Source organism: Hemiscyllium ocellatum, chromosome 10 (assembly GCF_020745735.1).
Source record: "Hemiscyllium ocellatum isolate sHemOce1 chromosome 10, sHemOce1.pat.X.cur, whole genome shotgun sequence".
Taxonomy (NCBI): domain Eukaryota; kingdom Metazoa; phylum Chordata; class Chondrichthyes; order Orectolobiformes; family Hemiscylliidae; genus Hemiscyllium; species Hemiscyllium ocellatum.
In genome coordinates this window covers 70,034,295-70,053,455 of record NC_083410.1, presented here as the reverse complement: position 1 = coordinate 70,053,455, position 19,161 = coordinate 70,034,295, and the positions used below count along the sequence as shown (strand labels likewise).

General features: G+C 41.1%; 1 protein-coding gene across 12 annotated transcripts in view; it reads right to left on the bottom strand.

Moving 5' to 3' along the window:
• arid1b (AT-rich interactive domain 1B) overlaps nucleotides 1-19,161 on the bottom strand; it is a 609,086-nt gene that overhangs the window by 352,194 nt on the left and 237,731 nt on the right. For all 12 annotated transcript variants that reach the window (XM_060831573.1, XM_060831574.1, XM_060831575.1 and 9 more), the window contains exon 4: nucleotides 17,121-17,231. In XM_060831573.1, the coding sequence (XP_060687556.1) occupies nucleotides 17,121-17,231 (111 nt within the window). The remainder of the gene's footprint in view (nucleotides 1-17,120; nucleotides 17,232-19,161) is intronic.

The following is a 19,161-nucleotide window of genomic DNA, read 5'->3' as shown; positions in this document are numbered from 1 at the left end:
TAAACAGTGGAAAGCTATTACACCATAAAGAATGACAGATGTGCAGTTATTTCTTTCCATCTTGAGTTCTAACTGAGACAGACTAACTAACACTGGCAAATGTCAGATTTGAAGCCCATAAAGCTGTAATCACAGTGGACAGTGATCATTTTTGGTACGCAAAGAAGAAAAACACTTTTTTTAAATTAAAAAAGGATGTATTTTCAATTAAAATAACTGATTGGCATTATTCCATAAAAAACAACTTTTTTCACTTGAATTTAATACGAAGGTGGCTTTTTAAACCATTGTTGTATTAAAATTAGCCACAACCTTAAATTACTGCCTAAATAAAGTCTACAGAAGATACTAATCTTGTCATTAAAACCTGCCTTGAGCTGAATTGTTATCCAGAATAGGCAAAATGCTGACTATTCCAACTTCCCAATGTGTTGATTTGTGACATTCAATTCTATATGTACTGTAAATAGATGGCCATTTCTCCATACAAAAATAAAATACTATGGATGCTGAAAACCTGAAATCAAAATAGGAAATGCTTAGCAGGTATGGCACCATCTGCAAAGAGAGAAACAGCATTAACATTTCAAATCAATGACCTTTCATTGCAATTTCACTCCCAACCAGTTTTAATGAAGGAGAGGCAGGAACACAGGGAGAAGGGACAAATGAAAGAGAAGGCCCATGATAAAGTGAAAGGAAAGAAAGTTTAAAAGACAAAGATGATAGTGCAAAACCAAAGGGGAATAGTAACAAGACAAGAAACGAAATAACGGACAGATTCAAAGATGTAAATCATTTAAGTTAAATCATCGTTGGCAGTTATTGCCTTCCTAAAAAAGGTGGGGGCTAGAATAATTTGAAACGCTGAAGAGGCACACCAGTCTCCATCCATTCACCCTTATCTGCAAGGATGAACTTGAGTTTGCATTGGGAGAAAGTGAGGACTGCAGATGCTGGAGATCAGAGTTGTTACTGATAAAGAATTTATGCCCGAAATGTCGATTCTCCTGCTCCTCAGATGCTGCCTGACCTGCTGGGCTTTTACAGCACCACACTGTTGACACTTGAATTTGCATTCACCAACCTTACCTTTAAATTCAGTCATTATTCCTCCAAACAAAAGGTAATGCTGTAGAAACCCCAATGGATGCAAGCTATACCTGCCTAGTTGTGCAATTTGTAGAACACTCTTTGTTCCAGTCTTAAATGGGTCCTCCCTTTACAATGATGCAAGGGTCCTCCCTTACAGTTCCAAGATATGAACAAGTGATTTCCAGCACTTAGGCCAAGATGAACAGTAACCATAACAATTATCCTAATGAGTTCACCCAAAGTGAACTTTATATCTATGGCAATATTTCTTTGAATATTTTATACAACATACTCTCAAGCTGAATTGGAAAATATCTGCCTCTAACTCTTCTTTGTTCATTCATTGACTAAAAACACTTCTTTTAGGTGTACAGGCTCCCTGATTGGCCCAGAATAACAATCCCAATCAAGATCTCAGTCAATGAGATCTACCCGAGCCCAGTTCCAATCACTACATCCCTCCCCCATTTAAGTATGGGAATATAGTCCTGTTCCTTCTCTCAGCTTCTTCTGCAACATTTTTGTCCCGGAATTGTAACCTGTCTCTTGCACCCAGAGCATTTAGGTGAACTTCTTCCTCCTCTTACGGCTGTAATGATATCAAGACTGCATCCATCTTGGACTCTGAGTTTTTCTCTTTGCTAGTTGGAGGGGGAGAATCCATGGTTTCTGGCTGCTCTGAGGGGCCAGGTATGTTTTGCTCCTGTCTTGCTTGCGCAGTAGGTGCTTTCAGGTGATCTACATGTTTGTTCAGGACCGCCTCACCTACCCGAACTGTGTGTGCTGGGACCTGACCTTGCATCAATTCGCCTTGTGCCTGTGCAGAGCCATATCTGTGATTTTAACACCAAACATTGTCCCCTGAAGTAAACAGTCTCTCTCACCTAGGGGCGGCATGTGGCCAGCATTGGTCCAGACCGATAGCAGAAATGCCAATCAGGGAGCCCGGGCTGACCGACACAAACAGGAGATTAAAGAAAAAAATAAACAGGAGATTCAGGATGTCTCCTCAGTCTAGGAACTGGTTTTAAGCTGGCTGGTCAGAGGCCATACACTGTGCACAGGTAATGGGTGACTTGGTAACAGAATATCAGCTTCTGTGCAGTTATTTCATCTACCCTGCTGGCCCATGTGCTTACCAGCATAGATAGCAACCCTAAATAAAGACTATTTCTTGGAGCAAGACAGCCTGATGAAACACAATAGATGCCACACTCTTTGTTGGGCAGGTCGACATCAAAGTGAACATCTCTTTGGTGTTGGTTTCTTGGTGAAGAAAACCATCCTCACTAAACTTTCAAAGCTATCAGTTGGTCATTCCTATCTCGTTTCCCTGTGCCTTTCCCCTTCAAGATCAATGAGTATAGAACTTCCATCAGCTCATCTCATTATGTTCCAACCATGAATGCTCACCTAGCTGACAAGATAATAATCTAAACAGATCTCAGTGAATTCATCCAAAATGCCCCTCCTAACAGCACCTATGTAACCTAATGGACACATGCATACTGGAGTGCACCCAATCCTGACAATGCAGACCACCAGCTTGTCTAATCAAACCTAAACTTCCAGTTCAAGTCAAAGCACAAGAACAGACCTGGTGACAGCCTACCAATGATATATCGAGTCAACAAACTGCAAAATTCATTTTGCAAAGATACATATCAATCAACATTACACACTAGACTGGAACACCATGATCTCACTGGTGATTCTACGTCAGAGGAAATCCAGGAACATAAAAGCTGCAGAACTGGATACTCACAATAAGGTCATTAGATTCAATATCAAGAAAAACAAGGACTGGTTTAATGAAAATGACAAGAAAATCCGAGGCCTGTTTGCACTAAAATTATCAGATCAGCCAAGAGAAAAAGACAGCTGCTATCATTTATGCAGCGTCCTTTAATGTAGGGATCTTAACAGAGGAACATTCAAAATGGTGAAATGGCAGGTTTTCCACAGGTGACGTACTTGTGTGCTGGTGATATATGAAACAAAAAAAAACATCCTGACGAGCAAGACCCCTAATGGCTAGACACTTCACACAACAAAGTCCATTCTGGACTACTGGTCAGAGCATTTCATGAAAAGTCTTGGGTGTCAAGTGCACAGTGCATGACACTGCTGTCAACTACATCTGACAACAGAAAATAACTGGTTGACAACCCAACTCTGAAGGAAACACTGACCACTCTTGATCAGATGAAGAGGAACAAAGGCCTGTCAGTCAAGGCAATTGCATCTGAATCCCTGTATCAAGGTGACCATACAAAATATACCAAGCCTTTGAAGTTTCATGGCCTGCTAAGAACAGGACAGTATTGCCAAACATCTTTGTAACATTGTTACCATCACTTTGTACAAAACAAATGAGAAAACTCAGATTGCTCCACTACAATGGGATTGCTCTCCTTTCTACTGTTAGGAAGAGCCTGGCTAGAATACTGAGCAAGACTGTGCTTACCATTGTGGAAGAGAAAATCTCCCAGAGAGTAAGCTTAGTTTCAAACAGAGGCACCACAGATATGGTACAAACATGCATTCAGGCTGCTGAGAGTAAAACAAAAATCTGTGCATAATTTTCAGAGAACTCACTAACACATTCAACATTAAGAGTAGAGATGAGCTTTGGAATACCTCAATGCCCTGCTATCACATCAGCTTCTACCATTTTCTGTGGCACACATTCCAGGTACCTACCACCCTCTTAAAAAAAACACTTGCCTTGCACATCTCCTTTAAGCATTTCCTTAAACCTATGACACTTCTACCCTGGGAAAAAGACTCCAACTATCCATCTGCGGCCTCCATAATTTTATACACTTGCATCAGGTCACCCTCAGTCTCTGACATTCTAAAGATAACAATCCAAGTTAGTTCAACCTCTCTTTATAACCAATACACCCCAATTAAGACAACATTCCGGTAAACCTCTTTTGCACCATCTCCAAAACCTCCACATCTGTCCTATAGCTGTTGACCACAACTGCGAACAATACTCCAAATGTGGCCTAACTAAAGTTTATACAACTGCAATGTGAATTGCCAACTTTTATACTCAATGCCCAACCAACAAAGGCAAGCATGCTGTATGCTGTCTTTACCACCATATCCACTTGTGTTGCCACTTTCAGGGAGCTACCGGATTTGCACCCTAAGATCCTTCTTTCTATCAATGCTCTTCAGGGTCCTGCCATGTAACATATACTTTCCTCTTGCGTTTTGGGACATCAATTGCATCACCTGACACCTGTCTGTATTAAACACTTATATGCCATTTCTCTACCCAACTTTCCAACTGATCCATATCCTGCTATCCTTTTACAAACTTCCTAACTATCCACAACTCCACCAATTTTCATGCCAACTGCAAACTTAATCTGACCACCTATATTTTCATACAAATCATTTATATATTACAAACATCCCTGCACTGATCCTTGTGGAAAGGCAGCAGGAGGAACCAAACTAAAGGAAGTATACAGACTAGTCTGCCAATCTATACTTAAATGTGCGACCAGAAAGCAAAAAAAAGTTGTCTATTGCAGACAAGTAGAAGAAAATACATGAAACCCTCAAAAATCAGTAGTATTTTCCACTGAAATAACCCTTTTGCAGCATCTACTTTAGTTGACAAATGGAAAAGCTGAACTTTATGGTAGCAAATTATGCCACATTTAGAGTTTACATCCTACATTTAAGAACATTAAATAAAAACATTCAAGTCATATTTATCCATGCTTTTAAAAAATGTCTAATTTACTCTGGCAAATGCCATAACTTAGTTTTATATTAGTGTCTAACTCTCAACAGAAGATCTAGGAGCTTCTCAACTTGCATCACTTTATCTGTACTTCAATGAGAAGTACATTTCATCAACTTAATAGCTCCACTAGATGGTGCTCTACCTAATTTCAGAGCATCGTGAGGCAGTCAAAAAGATGGAAAGTCCAGCACAAACATATTTTCTTTAAGAGTGGATCTCCCAAATCAGGATTTGCCTGTGTCAGACAGCATGCAGAGTAGGGGAGGAGACGAGGAGGAATGGTAATTTTTCACAGCCAGAATAGTCAGATTTCCACAGCAAGTTAGTTTCATTGTTCCTTTCTTTAGAATAGTCAAAATATCACCACAAATGTAATGGCGCTAGAGTGATTTGTTTTTCTACACCTCAACTTTGTTAGATCAGATATTCTGACATCTAAAATGAACACTCACAATTACAATTGAAACCTAACTGCAGAATCAGCTAACTTGACATTTGACTGAAGTCAATGGTTACAGATTAAAAATGACAATTTCACACAGTTGTCAGGAACAAGAGGACAACAATTGATATTTTATAGTGTTTCAGCATTAAAAAACCCAAGGTGTTTCACAAATTTGACAAAAATTCATTATTAAAATATCCACGCTGACTGCTCTTGATTAATTTGTGCCTTTCAACATAATGAATATTTTTCTTTTCAGTGTTTTTCCAATAAACTGCTGATCACAGAGATTCAACTGACTGGCCTGCAATCATTTAGGCTACCCCTTCCTCTTCAATTGCAATGGCTACTCTGTTTTTCACAAAAATAGGAAACAAAGTGAAGTATTCATTAAAAAAAAACATGACCACATCTTCCAACTGAACAGAACTTTTTTTTGGTTTCCAAACAGCAGTAACCTTTCTTTAAATACCCTTTTCCTCTTTACATATTAATGATCAGTAGTATGAACATAGAACAGAGAACATAGAAAAATACAGCGCAGTACAGGCCCTTCGACTCTCGATGTTGCGCCGACCAAAGCCTACCTAACCTACACTAGCCCAATAACCTCCATATGCTTATCCAATGCCTGCTTAAATGACCATAAAGAGGGAGAGTCCACCACTGCTACTGGCAGGGCATTCCATGAACTCACAACCCGCTGAGTAAAGAATCTACCCCTAACATCTGTCCTATACCTACCACCCCTTAATTTAAAGCTGTGTCCTCTAGTAACAGCTGTCTCCATTAGCGGAAAAAGGTTCTCACTGTAAACCCTATGTAAACCCCTAATCATCTTGTACACCTCTACTAAATCTCCCCTAAACCTTCTTTTCTCCAATGAGAACAGCCTCAAGTGCCTCAGCCTTTCCTCATACGATCTTCCTACCATGCCAGGCAACATCCTGGTAAACCTCCTCTGCACTCGTTCCAATGCCTCCACATCCTTCCTATAGTATGGCGACCAAAACTGCACACAATACTCCAGATGAGGCCGCACCAGAGTCTTATACAACTGCAACATGACCTCAGGACTCTGGAACTCAATTCCTCTACCAATAAAGCCCAGTACACCATATGCCTTCTTCACAGCACTATTTATCTGGGTGGCAACTTTCAGAGATCTGTGTACATGGACACCAAGATCCCTCTGCTCATCCACACTACCAAGTAGCCTACCATTAGCCCAGTAATCCATCTTCTTGTTACTTCTACCAAAGTGAATGACTTCACACTTAGCTACATTGAACTCCATTTGCCACCTTTCTGCTCAGCTCTGCAACTTATCTATATCCCGCTGTAACCTGCCACATCCTTCTTCGCTGTCCACAACTCCACCGACTTTCATGTCATCCGCAAACTTGCTCACCCAGCTTTCAAGCCCCTCCTCTAGGTCATTTATAAAAATGACAAACAGCAATGGTCCAAAAACAGATCCTTGTGGAACACCGCTAGTAACTGCACTCCAAGATGAACCTATACCATCAACTACTACCCTCTGTCTCCTTCCAGCCAGCCAATTCCTAATCCAAACCTCTAATGCACCCTCAATGCCATACCTCCGTAATTTTTGCAGTAGCCTACCATGGGGTACCTTATCGAACGCCTTGCTAAAATCCATATACACCACATCTACTGCTTTACCCTCGTCCACTTCCTTGGTCACCTTCTCAAAGAACTCAATAAGGTTTGGGAGGCACGACCTGCCCTTCACAAAACCATGCTGACTATCCTTGATCACATTATTCCTATCCAGATGTTCATAAATCCTATCCCTTACAATTCTCTCTAAGACTTTGCCCACAACAGAAGTGAGACTCACTGGCCTATAGTTACTCGGACTATCCCTACTCCCCTTCTTGAACAAGGGGACCACATTCGCTATGCTCCAGTCTTCTGGCACTATTCCCGTAGACAATGACGACATAAAAATCAAGGCCAATGGCTCCGATATCTCCTCCCTAGCTTCCCAGAGGATCCTAGGATAAATGCCATCAGGCCAAGGGGACTTATCTATTTTCATCCTTTCCAGTATTCCCCAGACCTCTTCCCTACATACCTCAAGGTCATCCATTCTATTCACTTGTGACTCAATATTCACATCAGCAACAGTGTCCTGTTCCTGAGTGAATACTGACAAAAAGTATTGATTTAGTGTCTCTCCAATCTCCTCCGCCTCCACGCACAACTTCCCACTACTATCCTTGACTGGACCGATACCTACCCTAGTCATCCTTTTATTCCTGACATACCTATAGAAAGCCTTTGGGTTTTCCCTAATCCTACCAACTAAGGATTTTTCATGTCCCCTTCTCGCTGCTCTTAGCTCTCTCTTTAGATACTTCCTGGCTACCTTATAACTCTCAATTGCCCCAACTGAACCTTCACGCCTCATCTTTACATAGGCCGCCCTCTTCCCTTTCACAAGGGATTCCAATTCCTTATTAAACCACGGTTCCTCACAAGACCCTTAACTCCCTGCCTGACTGGTATATACTTATCAAGGACACCCAATAGCTGCTCCTTGAACAATCTCCACATATCATTTGTGTTCTTCCCTTGAAGCCTATTTTTCCAATCCACGCATCCTAAGTCATGCCTCACCGCATCATAATTTCCCTGCCCCCAGCTATAACTCTTGCCCTGCAGTGCACACTTATCCCTCTCCATCACTAGAGTAAAAGTCACCCGAGTTGTGGTCACTGTCCCCGAAGTGCTCACCTACCTCCAAGTCTAACACCTGGCCTGGTTCATTACCTAGAACCAAATCCAGTATAGCCTCACCGCTTGTTGGCCTGTCTACATATTGTGTCAGGAAACCCTCCTGCACACATTAGACAAACACCGACCCATCTAATGAACTCGAGTTATAGCTTTCCCAGTCAATATCTGGGAAGTTAAAGTCCCCCATAACAACCACCCTGCTACTTTCACTCTTCTCCGGAATCATCCTCGCAATACTTTCCTCTACTTCTCTCGGACTATTAGGAGGCCTGTAGAAAACTCCTAACAGGGTGACCTCACCTTTCCTATTTCTAACCTCAGCCCAAACTACCTCAGATGGCAAGTCTTCCTCCATCGTCCTTTCCACCGCTGTAATACTAGCCTTGACAAGCAATGCCGCACCTCCCCCTCTTTTACCCCCATCTCTGACCCTGTTAAAACATTTAAACCCAGGAACCTGCAACAGCCATTCCTGTCCCTGTTCTACCCACGTCTCTGTAATGGCCACAACATCGAAGTCCCAGGTACCAACCCACGCTGCAAGTTCACCTACCTTATTTCTTATACTTCTGGCATTGAAGTATACACACTTCAAGCCACCTTCCTGTTTACAGGCTCCCTCCTTCGAGATCGATGCCTTGTTCCTAACCTCCCTACACTTAAGGTCCTGTACCCCAAAGCTACAGTCCAGGTTCCCATGACCCTGCAGAGTTAGTTTAAACCCTCCCAAAGAGCACTAGCAAACCTCCCCCCAAGGATGCTGGTGCCCCTCAGGTTCAGGTGTAGACCATTCTGTTTATAGAGGTCCCACCTTCCCCAGAAAGAACCCCAGTTGTCCAGAAACCAGAATCCCTCCCTCCTGCACCATCCCTGTAGCCACGCATTTAACTGCTCTCTCTCCCTATTCCTCGACTCTCTATCACGTGGCACGGGTAACAAACCAGAGACAACAACTCTGTTCATTCTAGCTCTGAGCTTCCAACCTAGCTCCCTGAAAGCCTGACTAGCAACCTCACCCCTCTTCCTACCTATGTCGTTGGTGCCAACGTGGACCACGATCTGGGGCTGCTCCCCCTCCCCCTTAAGGGCCCGGCAAACACGATCAGAGACATCACGTACCCTTGCATCTGGGAGGCAACATACCAATCGTGAGTCTCTATCGCCCCCGCAAAACCGCCTATCTGTGCCCCTCACTATTGAGTCCCCAAAAACTATCGCTCTACCTTTCTCCACCCTTCCCTTCTGAGCAACGGGGACAGGCTCCGTGCCACAGGCCTGAACCTCGTTGCTTACCCCTGGTAAGTCATCCCCCCCACAAGTATCCAAAACGGTATACTTGTTCTTGAGGGGAATGACTGCAGGGGGTCCCTGCACTGGCTGCTTCCTCCCACTCCCCCTCACTGTCACCCATCTGTCTATAACTTTCGGAGTAACTACTTCCCTAAAGCTCCGATCTATGACCACCTCTGCCTCCCGAATGATCCGCAGTTCATCCAACTCCAGTTCCAGTTCCCTAACACAGTCTTGGAGGAGCTGGAGATGGATGCACTTCTTGCAAGTGTAATCAGCAGGGATGCTAATGGCTTCCCTCACCTCATACATGTTGCAAGAGGAACATTGCACTGCCTTCGCTGCCATCCCTCTAAAAGGTAAACTTTGAAAAAACTAGATCTAAAGAAACAAACAAGCAAAATGCAGCACTTACCTGCTTACCACAACGGATCTTATTATTAGGTTAGAGGAGGGCGGGTGGGAGGCTCTACCCCTGTAGTGCCTCGGGTTCCTCGCCTGCGCGCTTATATAAGAAAATAAACCTTCCCAGGTAAGCTAGCGCGACACCAGCTTCCGGGTCCGCTAGGCGCTTAAAAAAAACTTTAAATTTTAGCCGTTAAAAAACAAAAACTGGACTATACCCGCGACTTAAAAAAACACCACCAGACAGCCGTTACCTGCTCTGCCTTCTAAAAATCTTTTCATACTCTGCATGTTCTGTGACACTGAGGCAAGTCCCGATTCGGAAATCCACTCTTAAAGAAAACATGGTCGTGCTAAAACTTCCATCTCTTTGAATGCCTCACAATGTTCTGGCACTAATTTACCATTAAATATCTGCTTTCAATCCACTTTTGCCAGTACTAAGAAGATGGAGTTGGAAGAGGAGAAATTAAAAAGATTAGCCCACTAGGTGGAAAGGTTGGCAACAGAGTAGTTTGGGGAGTTAGAATTGCAGCTCACGAAGAGATCAGACAGTGTGTGTTCTCCTCCGAGCTGCTCTGCCAGATTGAGCAAATCCCTTGCAGCTCACTTACATGCATGTGAATAGCAAAGGATCACTAATTGATTCAATGTATGAACCCATTTCTCAAAAACCCCATTTCTTAACAGACCTGTTAACTCAGATCCTAGCTGATTTGTCCTTGCCCAGCTAGAAGCAGGAAGTCAACCATGCCACAATAACCAATTTAACCCATTTAAAGAAAGATTGTTCACAGCATACAATTTCTGGATACAGCCATCATATAAATGCTATCATGCTGTATAAAGTAGCATTATAGTAGACTTTTGTGCTGTATTTTCATTTAGTGCCACAACAAGAGAGCACAATGAAACCCTACAGCTTATATTAGTTTGGCTTTTCAATCACACCTCTCACCAAACTATAAGTATTCTAGCCATAGAAATAACTGGTTCACTAAAAACCAATACTAGGAATTCTTCAAACACTTCAGCCTCAGGAATACTTGATTTTTTTTAAAAGACAGAATTAACAAAGCACAGTTTACATCACTACTCACTGCATAAACAATAAAAACAATTCCTCATGATGCTGCCTCTTGTTAATCATCATGATAAATATATATGCATTCTTTTATATGCATCCTGTAATCTATGCAACACAAACCCATAATATAAGCATATAGCCAGCGACAGGCTGGACTAATGAAGATGACTAATTTCTATAATTGATCCTTATGATCCAATCCCTCCATCATTCTAATTTGTCTATTCTGTATCGTTTCAAAAACTGCAATATTCTTTTCGTACAGTTTGTTATGCGCAGAATGATACAGAACATTCATGGACACGTGCACAAATTTTGCAGACATTCCATTTTAAACATACGGACCAAGTACCTTTGGAATAAAATTAATTGTATATGTTTATTCTAAATGTTTAAAACAAACTAAATCCTCAGATTACAAAGTGCATTTTGGATGCTACTTCTAACTAAAGGGTTCTATGACTTTATTTCACAGCTGAATGAAATATTGTGCCACTATATATCTGCTACTGAGACTAAACAATCTGCTATGAGCAACAGCAAAATGTATTCATTTTCTGCCCCTTCCCTAATCTATTAGTAAAAGAGATATCAGAAATGCACAGGTTTGATGACAGCAGTTGTAAAATATTTTTCTTTAGGTTAGAAAATTACTTGTGTCACCGTGCTGTTCATGAATGGTAGGAGGGGAAATGCAGGGAATTCCAAATCATTTAAACCATCCTCTACTGCTGGAAATTGTTAGTCAAAAATTAATGATAGGGTGAATGAACACTTTGAAAATTTTCAGCCAGTCAAAAAGAATGAAAATGGATTTAGAAAGATAGGTCATGCTCGATAAGGTGATCATTTTTTTCTGTAGTAGTAACGTAATGTCTATGGATGCTATTCATGTTAACTTCAAGTCAACCATAAACCTCTTAGCTAAAGCTGAAGCAATTAGGTGAGAATACAAATTGTTGACCTGCCGTGGAAACTGGCTGAGCTGCAGGAGTCAGAGAGCAGTTATAGTAGGCATTTTAATCAGCAGAATGTGACTACTGGTGTCCCTCACAGATCTGTGCTGCAGTCTCAATTATTCACTGTCTTTATTAGCCACTTTAATGATGGAATGTAAATATACTGATCATAAAAATGTCATGCACCAGAATAATCTAAAATGTTGATGGATTGCTGGCCTTGATATCTAGAAGACTAGAATATAAAGGGGCAGCAACCATGCTTTCAAGCCTGTTTGGAAGGTATCTGAAGTTTTGTGAACTTCAATTTGAGAGACAGTGTAACAGAAAATGTACAAGCATGACACATCAACACAGGCATGAAATTGGGAGGACAAATTATTCAGCCTAGGGTTGTAATCCCTAAAATGTAGAAGGTGAAGTGAGATTGGATCAAAACGTTTCACAATATTAAAGTGAACAGAATGGAAAAACATATTTCTGCTGTTTGGAGAGTCTATCATAAGGGCTGAATCTCAAAGTTACAGCAAATGAAAATTAAATTTTCAGGAGAAAAATTCAGAACATTTACAAAAAGCATTTTCAAAACATTCTCTTTTTCAACTAGTGATTGATAGCAGATCAAATGGTACTTTTAATTTTGAAAATTGATAATATTTTGTAAACAAAAATCTTTAGCAGTATGTGGCAAATATGACAAGAGCTATGGTAGAAGCAATTACAGTATCATAATGGTCCCAAATTCCTTACTGGAGGAAAGCTTAACAACTTGCACCATTAGTACCTGCCACTAAGCTCACCAACTTGCCTTCATCTATCTGTACAGGGCAATTATCAATCAACCTCACAAAATAATGGCAAACATTTTAAACTAGGAATTTAAATATTTCTTGTTTAATTTTCATGTACATTGCTTTCTTTCTAATGTCAAAACCTTAATTCAACTAATCTAGAAAGACTCAATTGTAGATCAATTCCTGAATAGATCGGAAACATACCCTTCCAAACAATCAAGTAGATCATAAAGTATCCCTTCTATCAAACCAAAACATGGATTGTAATTTGGGGTTAGGATCCAGATGGCAAGTTCATAGTTGGGTCTTAACTTCAGAGCATTTAAGGAATAGTATTCAAACAGGATTTTAAAACATATTTCTTATTATCCAATTAAAGACAGTAGGTCAGTTTTCAATGTTAGAGACCCAGCGGTAGTATCTGTTGTACTCAAAGAAGTGTCACCTGCCTTTCCATTTCGGGACTGACAGCATCTCAAGCTGCAGCAACCCTCTCAGTTTATAAAAGCAAAGAAAGTCACTATGGTTATAAATGACACCCAGATTTTTTAAAACCATGCATGAGTCCTCAATGTTGCAGTCCTCCTTGTAAATATTTGGCATCTTGTGTCAAAACTGAGAGTGCTGTCTTACAGAAATTAACACAGTCAGTCATTCTAGTTAAGTCCTACCTCACAGCCAATGCTGCAGACTTCTCCACCACTATCCCTGGACATATCCAGGCCACCTCAGAGGGATCCAACACAGATGCCACAGAGTCAGGATGGACTAGCCCTGGTAACTCATAACATGCCTTCCACATGTGGCCAAACACGAGCAAGGAAATCGGATTAATTATACTGCAGTGCCTCAGCTGATGAATAAGAGCTCCTCCATGTTAAACAGAACTTGGATGAAGCACTGAGAATAGTAAAAGCACAGAATGCACAATGGTTGGAGAACTTCAAAGTCCATCACAAAGAATGGTTGGTATCACCACTACTTGACTGAACTGGCCGAGATCTAAAGGCCTCACCTGCAAAAAGTAGTGAGAGAATCAACAAAGGAAAAAACCTACCGGATCATCTGGCTATAAACTTACTTCTCATAGCTCCATCTGTCATGGCAGTAAAGACAGAAATGGACAGTTCACAGCCCTTCCAGAGATAAAACTTATCTTCACACTGACAACTCCTCCATTATGTCACAGTAAATGGAAGATGATCAGAACCAATTTAACAGCTCAAATCGGTGTGTCAATTGTATCTGCCCTGCCCCAACTTGGAAGAGCAAACTGAATTGTCCTTCAAAGGCTGTAGTCATTCCTACCACAAAGGAAAATGGTTGCTGCTGTTGAGCAGCTCATAAATTCAGACCAAAGACACACTGCCACAACATTGTTAACTGCTTCACCATAAGGTCAGAAGTGGATCAGCGGCAAACAGAATTCAATCTGGATAAGCTGAGGTGATGCCTTGTTCGTTCTCCCCAAGTGTAGGGGAAGACACAATAAATGGAAGGACCTTGGGAAACACCAAAGATCAGAGGGATCTGTGTTCATGCCCACTGACCCATTAAGGTAGCAGTACAACTAGATAAAGTGGTTAATACGGCAGAGGGATACCTTCCTTTTACTAGCTGAGGTATAAAGTTTAACAGTACAAAGGTTTTGCTGGAACTGTATAAAACATCGGCTAGGCCACAGGTAGAGTTCTGAGAGCAAATTCTGGAATTCACATATTGGAGGAATGTGATTGTGTGACAGAGGATGCAGAGGAGATTTACAGGATGTAGCCCGGGCTAGAGTTTCAATTATGAAAAGAGATTGAATTGTTTTCTTTGGAGCAAAAGAGACTGAGGAGATGCATAAAATTATGACCAACATAAATAGGGTAGACAGAAAAGAACCATTCTCCATAGTTGAGGAATCGATAACCGTGAGCATAGATTCAAGGTAAGGGGCTGGAGTTGAAAGGAAATTCTTTTTTCATGCAGATAGTGGTGGGAATCTGGAACTCTCTGCCTGCAAGGGTAGTAGAGGCAGAACCCTCACAACAGTTAAATAGTTTTTGGTGTGCACTTGTGTGCCATGGTATAACAAGGTTAGGAGCCAAGTGTGGAAAGATAGGATTCAGATTGTTAGATAATTGCATTTGACAGGCACAGACTCAATGGTCCAAAGAACCTTATTCCATGCTGTAAACTTCTGTGACTCTCAGTGTTCACTTATGACTGCACACATGCCAACTATTATTCATAATTCAACAGGCAAACAGGCAGTTATGGTTCAACATGCAAGATGTGGAAAACATTCAGGCTTGGACTGCTATGTGGCAAGCAACATGCATGCCATATCCATATCAAAAACTGACTTCTTTCAACAAAATAGTAGCTTACTATTTGATCTTGACATTCAACAGCATAACCATTTCTGAAATCACAAATATTAGCAAGCCACCAGTGTTCAGAAACTGAACTTGAACAGCCACCTAATTACTGATTCCTGATGAAGGGCTTTTGGCCGAAACGTTGATTTTCCTGCTCCCGGGATGTTGCCCGACCTGCTGTGATTATCCAGCACCACTCTAATCCAGACCTAATTACTGTGGCTACAAGAGCAGGTCCGGGGCTGGAAATGTTTGCAGAAAATATCTCAACCTTGAACTCCCCAAACCCTGTGCACCATTTCCCAGGTACAAATCAAGAATGTGATGAATACTTCTTGTTTGCCTAGTTGAATGCAGCTCCAAAAACACACTAGAGGTTTGATGCCATGAAGGGAACCTGCTTGATCAGCAATCCTTCCATCAATTTAAATGTTCACTCCCTCTAATAACAGCACACAGGGACTGCAATATACCAGCTGTTCAAGGCACAGCAATAACTCAAACTTTTGTCAACAGCACATTGCAAACCCACAACTTCTGTTATACACAGAGATCAGCAGAGTGGACACAGTGGCAGCACGGTGGCTCAGTGGTTAGTACTGCTGTCTCACAGCGCCACCCTTGGGAGACTGTGCAAAATTCACACAGACATTCTTTCCACATCTGCATGGGTTTCCTGTGGGTGCTCCAGCATCCTCCCACAGTCCAAAGATGAGGAAATTAGGTAGTTTGGCCATGCTAAACTGCCCGTTGTGCAGGCTCGGTGGATTAGCCATGGTAAATGCAGGGTTACAGGGACAGGGTCTGGGTGGAATGCTCTTTAGAGGATTGGTGTTGATTCGATAGGCTGAATGGCCTGCTTACACACGGTCAGGATTCTATAATTCTACATGGGAACATGATAACGTGCAAGAACTCTTCCAAGTCATATATCATTCTAACTTTGAACAATACTCCTGTTGTTTCACTGCGTCAAAATCCTGAAACTATCCATTCAAGCAGAGTAGTCTGACTTGCAAGTTATACTTCAAAATCAAAGATCAATACAATTAATTTCTTTCTTTCCAAGTTTTCCTGCTTTTTCCTTCTGAATTAAGGATAGACAATAAATAACAGCCTTCCCGTGATGCCCATCTGAAGATAAAAACACAGTTCTCCTCAAAGCAGAGGAACAAGTATAGCTTTAAAGTAAAGGTTTACATTTTTCAGAGTTTTTGATTCATTTTTCATTTGTTCATTTTTTTGTGGGATGTGGGGGTCACTGGCTGACCAACAACTATTGCCCATTCCTAGTTGCCCTTGAGAAGGTGGAAGTGAGCTGCAGTCCACAATGCCATTAAGGAGGATATTGATCCAGCAACAGTCAAGGAATGACAACATATTTCCAAGTCAGGATGGTGTATGGTTTGGAGGAGAATGTGATGGTAGTGGTGTTCCCATGTACAGTCCATGTTGCCCTTGTCCTTCTAGGTTGAAGTGGTTATGGGTTTGGAAGGTACTGTCTGACAATCTTTGATGAATTTCGGCAGTACATCTTGTAGGTGGTACACATTGCTGCTACTGAACATCGGTAGTGGGGTCAGTGGATGTGGTCCCAATCAAGCATGTTGCTTTGTCCTGGATGGTGTCCAGCTTCTCGAGTGTTGTTTCTCTTTGACTACACGGTTTCGAGTAGTAGAAGGGTCCATAAAAAGACTACATAGATTTGTAATAATTTGGCAAAAGAGCTACAGACAAGGATAAACATTTACTAAGGAAGATATATTTGCTTTCACAAGGACATTTTTCACATTTTCTCCCACTTGTGTTGTAGTCACAGGAAGATAGTATGTCTGGCCTGATTGCTTGTGACCTGATCATCTGAAAATGCACTGCCTAGAAGAATACTGTTGATAGAGTCAATGGCAAATTCAATGGGGAGTTGGATGCAAACATATGAAAGAGGAAAATTTGTAAGGTTATGGTGAAGAATCAGGGGAGTGGGGCTAATTGTAAAACTCTTTCAAATACTGACATAGGTGTGGTGAAACAAATAGACTCCTTCCATGCTGAACATGCTATGATCTAAAGAATTTCAAATTTTTAGCAGCAGCTGTAAATGGTGAACTTCAATTGTATTACAAAAGACATCATGAGTCACTTACAGGCAAACTTGATGGTCTTTCCTGCTGTAACAAGTTCAAATCTTCATGGTTGGGCTTGCTAGGTGTCAATGGCGGCACAGTGCGAGCTCCATAGCCTTCCTGAGATATATCCTGCGTAAACAAAACTCATTTTTACAAAAAGGCTCTGTTTAGTTGTGAGTGTGAGTCATGGGAAGCCAATGGGGCATAAGGTTAGCAATGTAATGAGATAACCAGCAGAGGGAAACAATTCAACTAGAGGGTTACAAAAGCAGACAAAGTGATTATCTTCTATTGCTAGACACTATTTCACTCAGCACAATAACCTCCCACTGTGTAGCCAAGGAGGTTGTAAGGGATTAACCGCAATGTCTAAAACCAACACATGTCTGAGATTTCCTTTAATATCTCTCCATACCATGATAATAGAAGTGAAAGCTAGACAGCTTTACAATGGGCAAACAAAATGAGCAAGTTTTGACTTTGCATTGCATTTCCACCTTTCTGCCAAGGCTGACATAAAAGTAGCAGCATAACTGTCTCAAAACCTTTTAGTCTTCATACTTCATTATAAATTATACTTACAAATACTCAAAAATCACACATTGAAAAGGAGTTAATATATTTTAAAAGTGTTTACAAACACAAATAAATACTGCCAGTTAAAAAGGCAATTTTCAAAGCTTCTGTTATTAAAGGTTTCATTCTTGTCAGCAATATTTTTTTTAAAATGACAGAAATTTATTTCTCCATTCAAGTAACAACACACTACTTCCTAACTTCTAATAGGCCAGAATTTGCTGAAGTGGGTCCTCTAAAATAGGATAATTTTTCCTCACTCTTCAACACAAGTTTATGCCTTGAGAATTCCTGGAATTTACATCTGACAACTTCACAATGGAGATTAACAAGATACTGAAGATTTTCATGAATGCCAGAGAAACAATTTATTTCCTTAATTGAAAAATAAGGAGCAATGTTTAAGAAAGTAGTACATGCTGAAAAAAAGTAGGGAGAAGAATTGAGAGATGTGAAACAAAGAAAAAGAAAGAATTCTTAAATTTAAGATAGGTCTGAAAGTTTATTTATTTGTTTCAATCAGGAGGATCCAGAAAGAGTCTAATTCTTATCCTTAAAAAGCTCCCACAACATTAAAAGCCAGTCCTGACTTTCTGTGGCAAGTTTAAATTTTGCTTCAAAAGTGCAAATGCAGCAATTTCTTGAAACTCATGAAAATTGACTTAGAAAGCAAATTAGCAGAGCAAAAGGAGACATGGAAGTATAATGGCTGATAAGATCAAGAAAGATCCCAATTTATGTTACAGGTACATTAAGGACAAAAAGATAACCAAGGAAGGAATAGGGCCTTTTAAGGATCACAGTGATGCAAAGTTTATGAGAAGATTTGTAGCACGGGTGCTCGTTGTTGTGGCTCTGTTTGCCGAGCTGGGGATTTGTGTTGCAGACGTTTCATCCCCTGTCTAGGTGACATCCTCAGTGCTTGGGAGCCTCTAGTGAAGCACTTCTGTGATCTTTCCTCCGGCATTTGTAGTGGTTTGAATCTGCCGCTTCCGGTTGTTGGTTCCAGCTGTCCGTTGCAATAGTCGGTATATTGGGTCCAGGTCGATGTGCTTATTGATTGAATCTGTGGATAAAGAACTACAGCAGAAACTAAAACACTTGATCAGCAGATCCAGGTACTCTATACAATCAACACAGGAATTCTTGGACATCATCAGAAATGTACACATAGACAGGGAAGAAACCATGGTCTCATTCGGTGTAATGACACTATCGACAAAACCCTAGCCAGAGAAACAATAGCCAACTTGCTGGACATACAGAACAGACAACAGGACGTTGAACCTATCAACAAAGACGGCATACTCAAACTACTGAACCTGTGCCTCACAACACACTTTACTTTCAACAACCAAATATATGAACAAATCAACGGCACACCCATGGGCTCACCCATCTCAGGACTCATAGCAGAAGCGGTAATGCAAAGATTCAAAGATACAAACAGTCTTACTGCAAATTCAACCCAAACTCTGGGTCA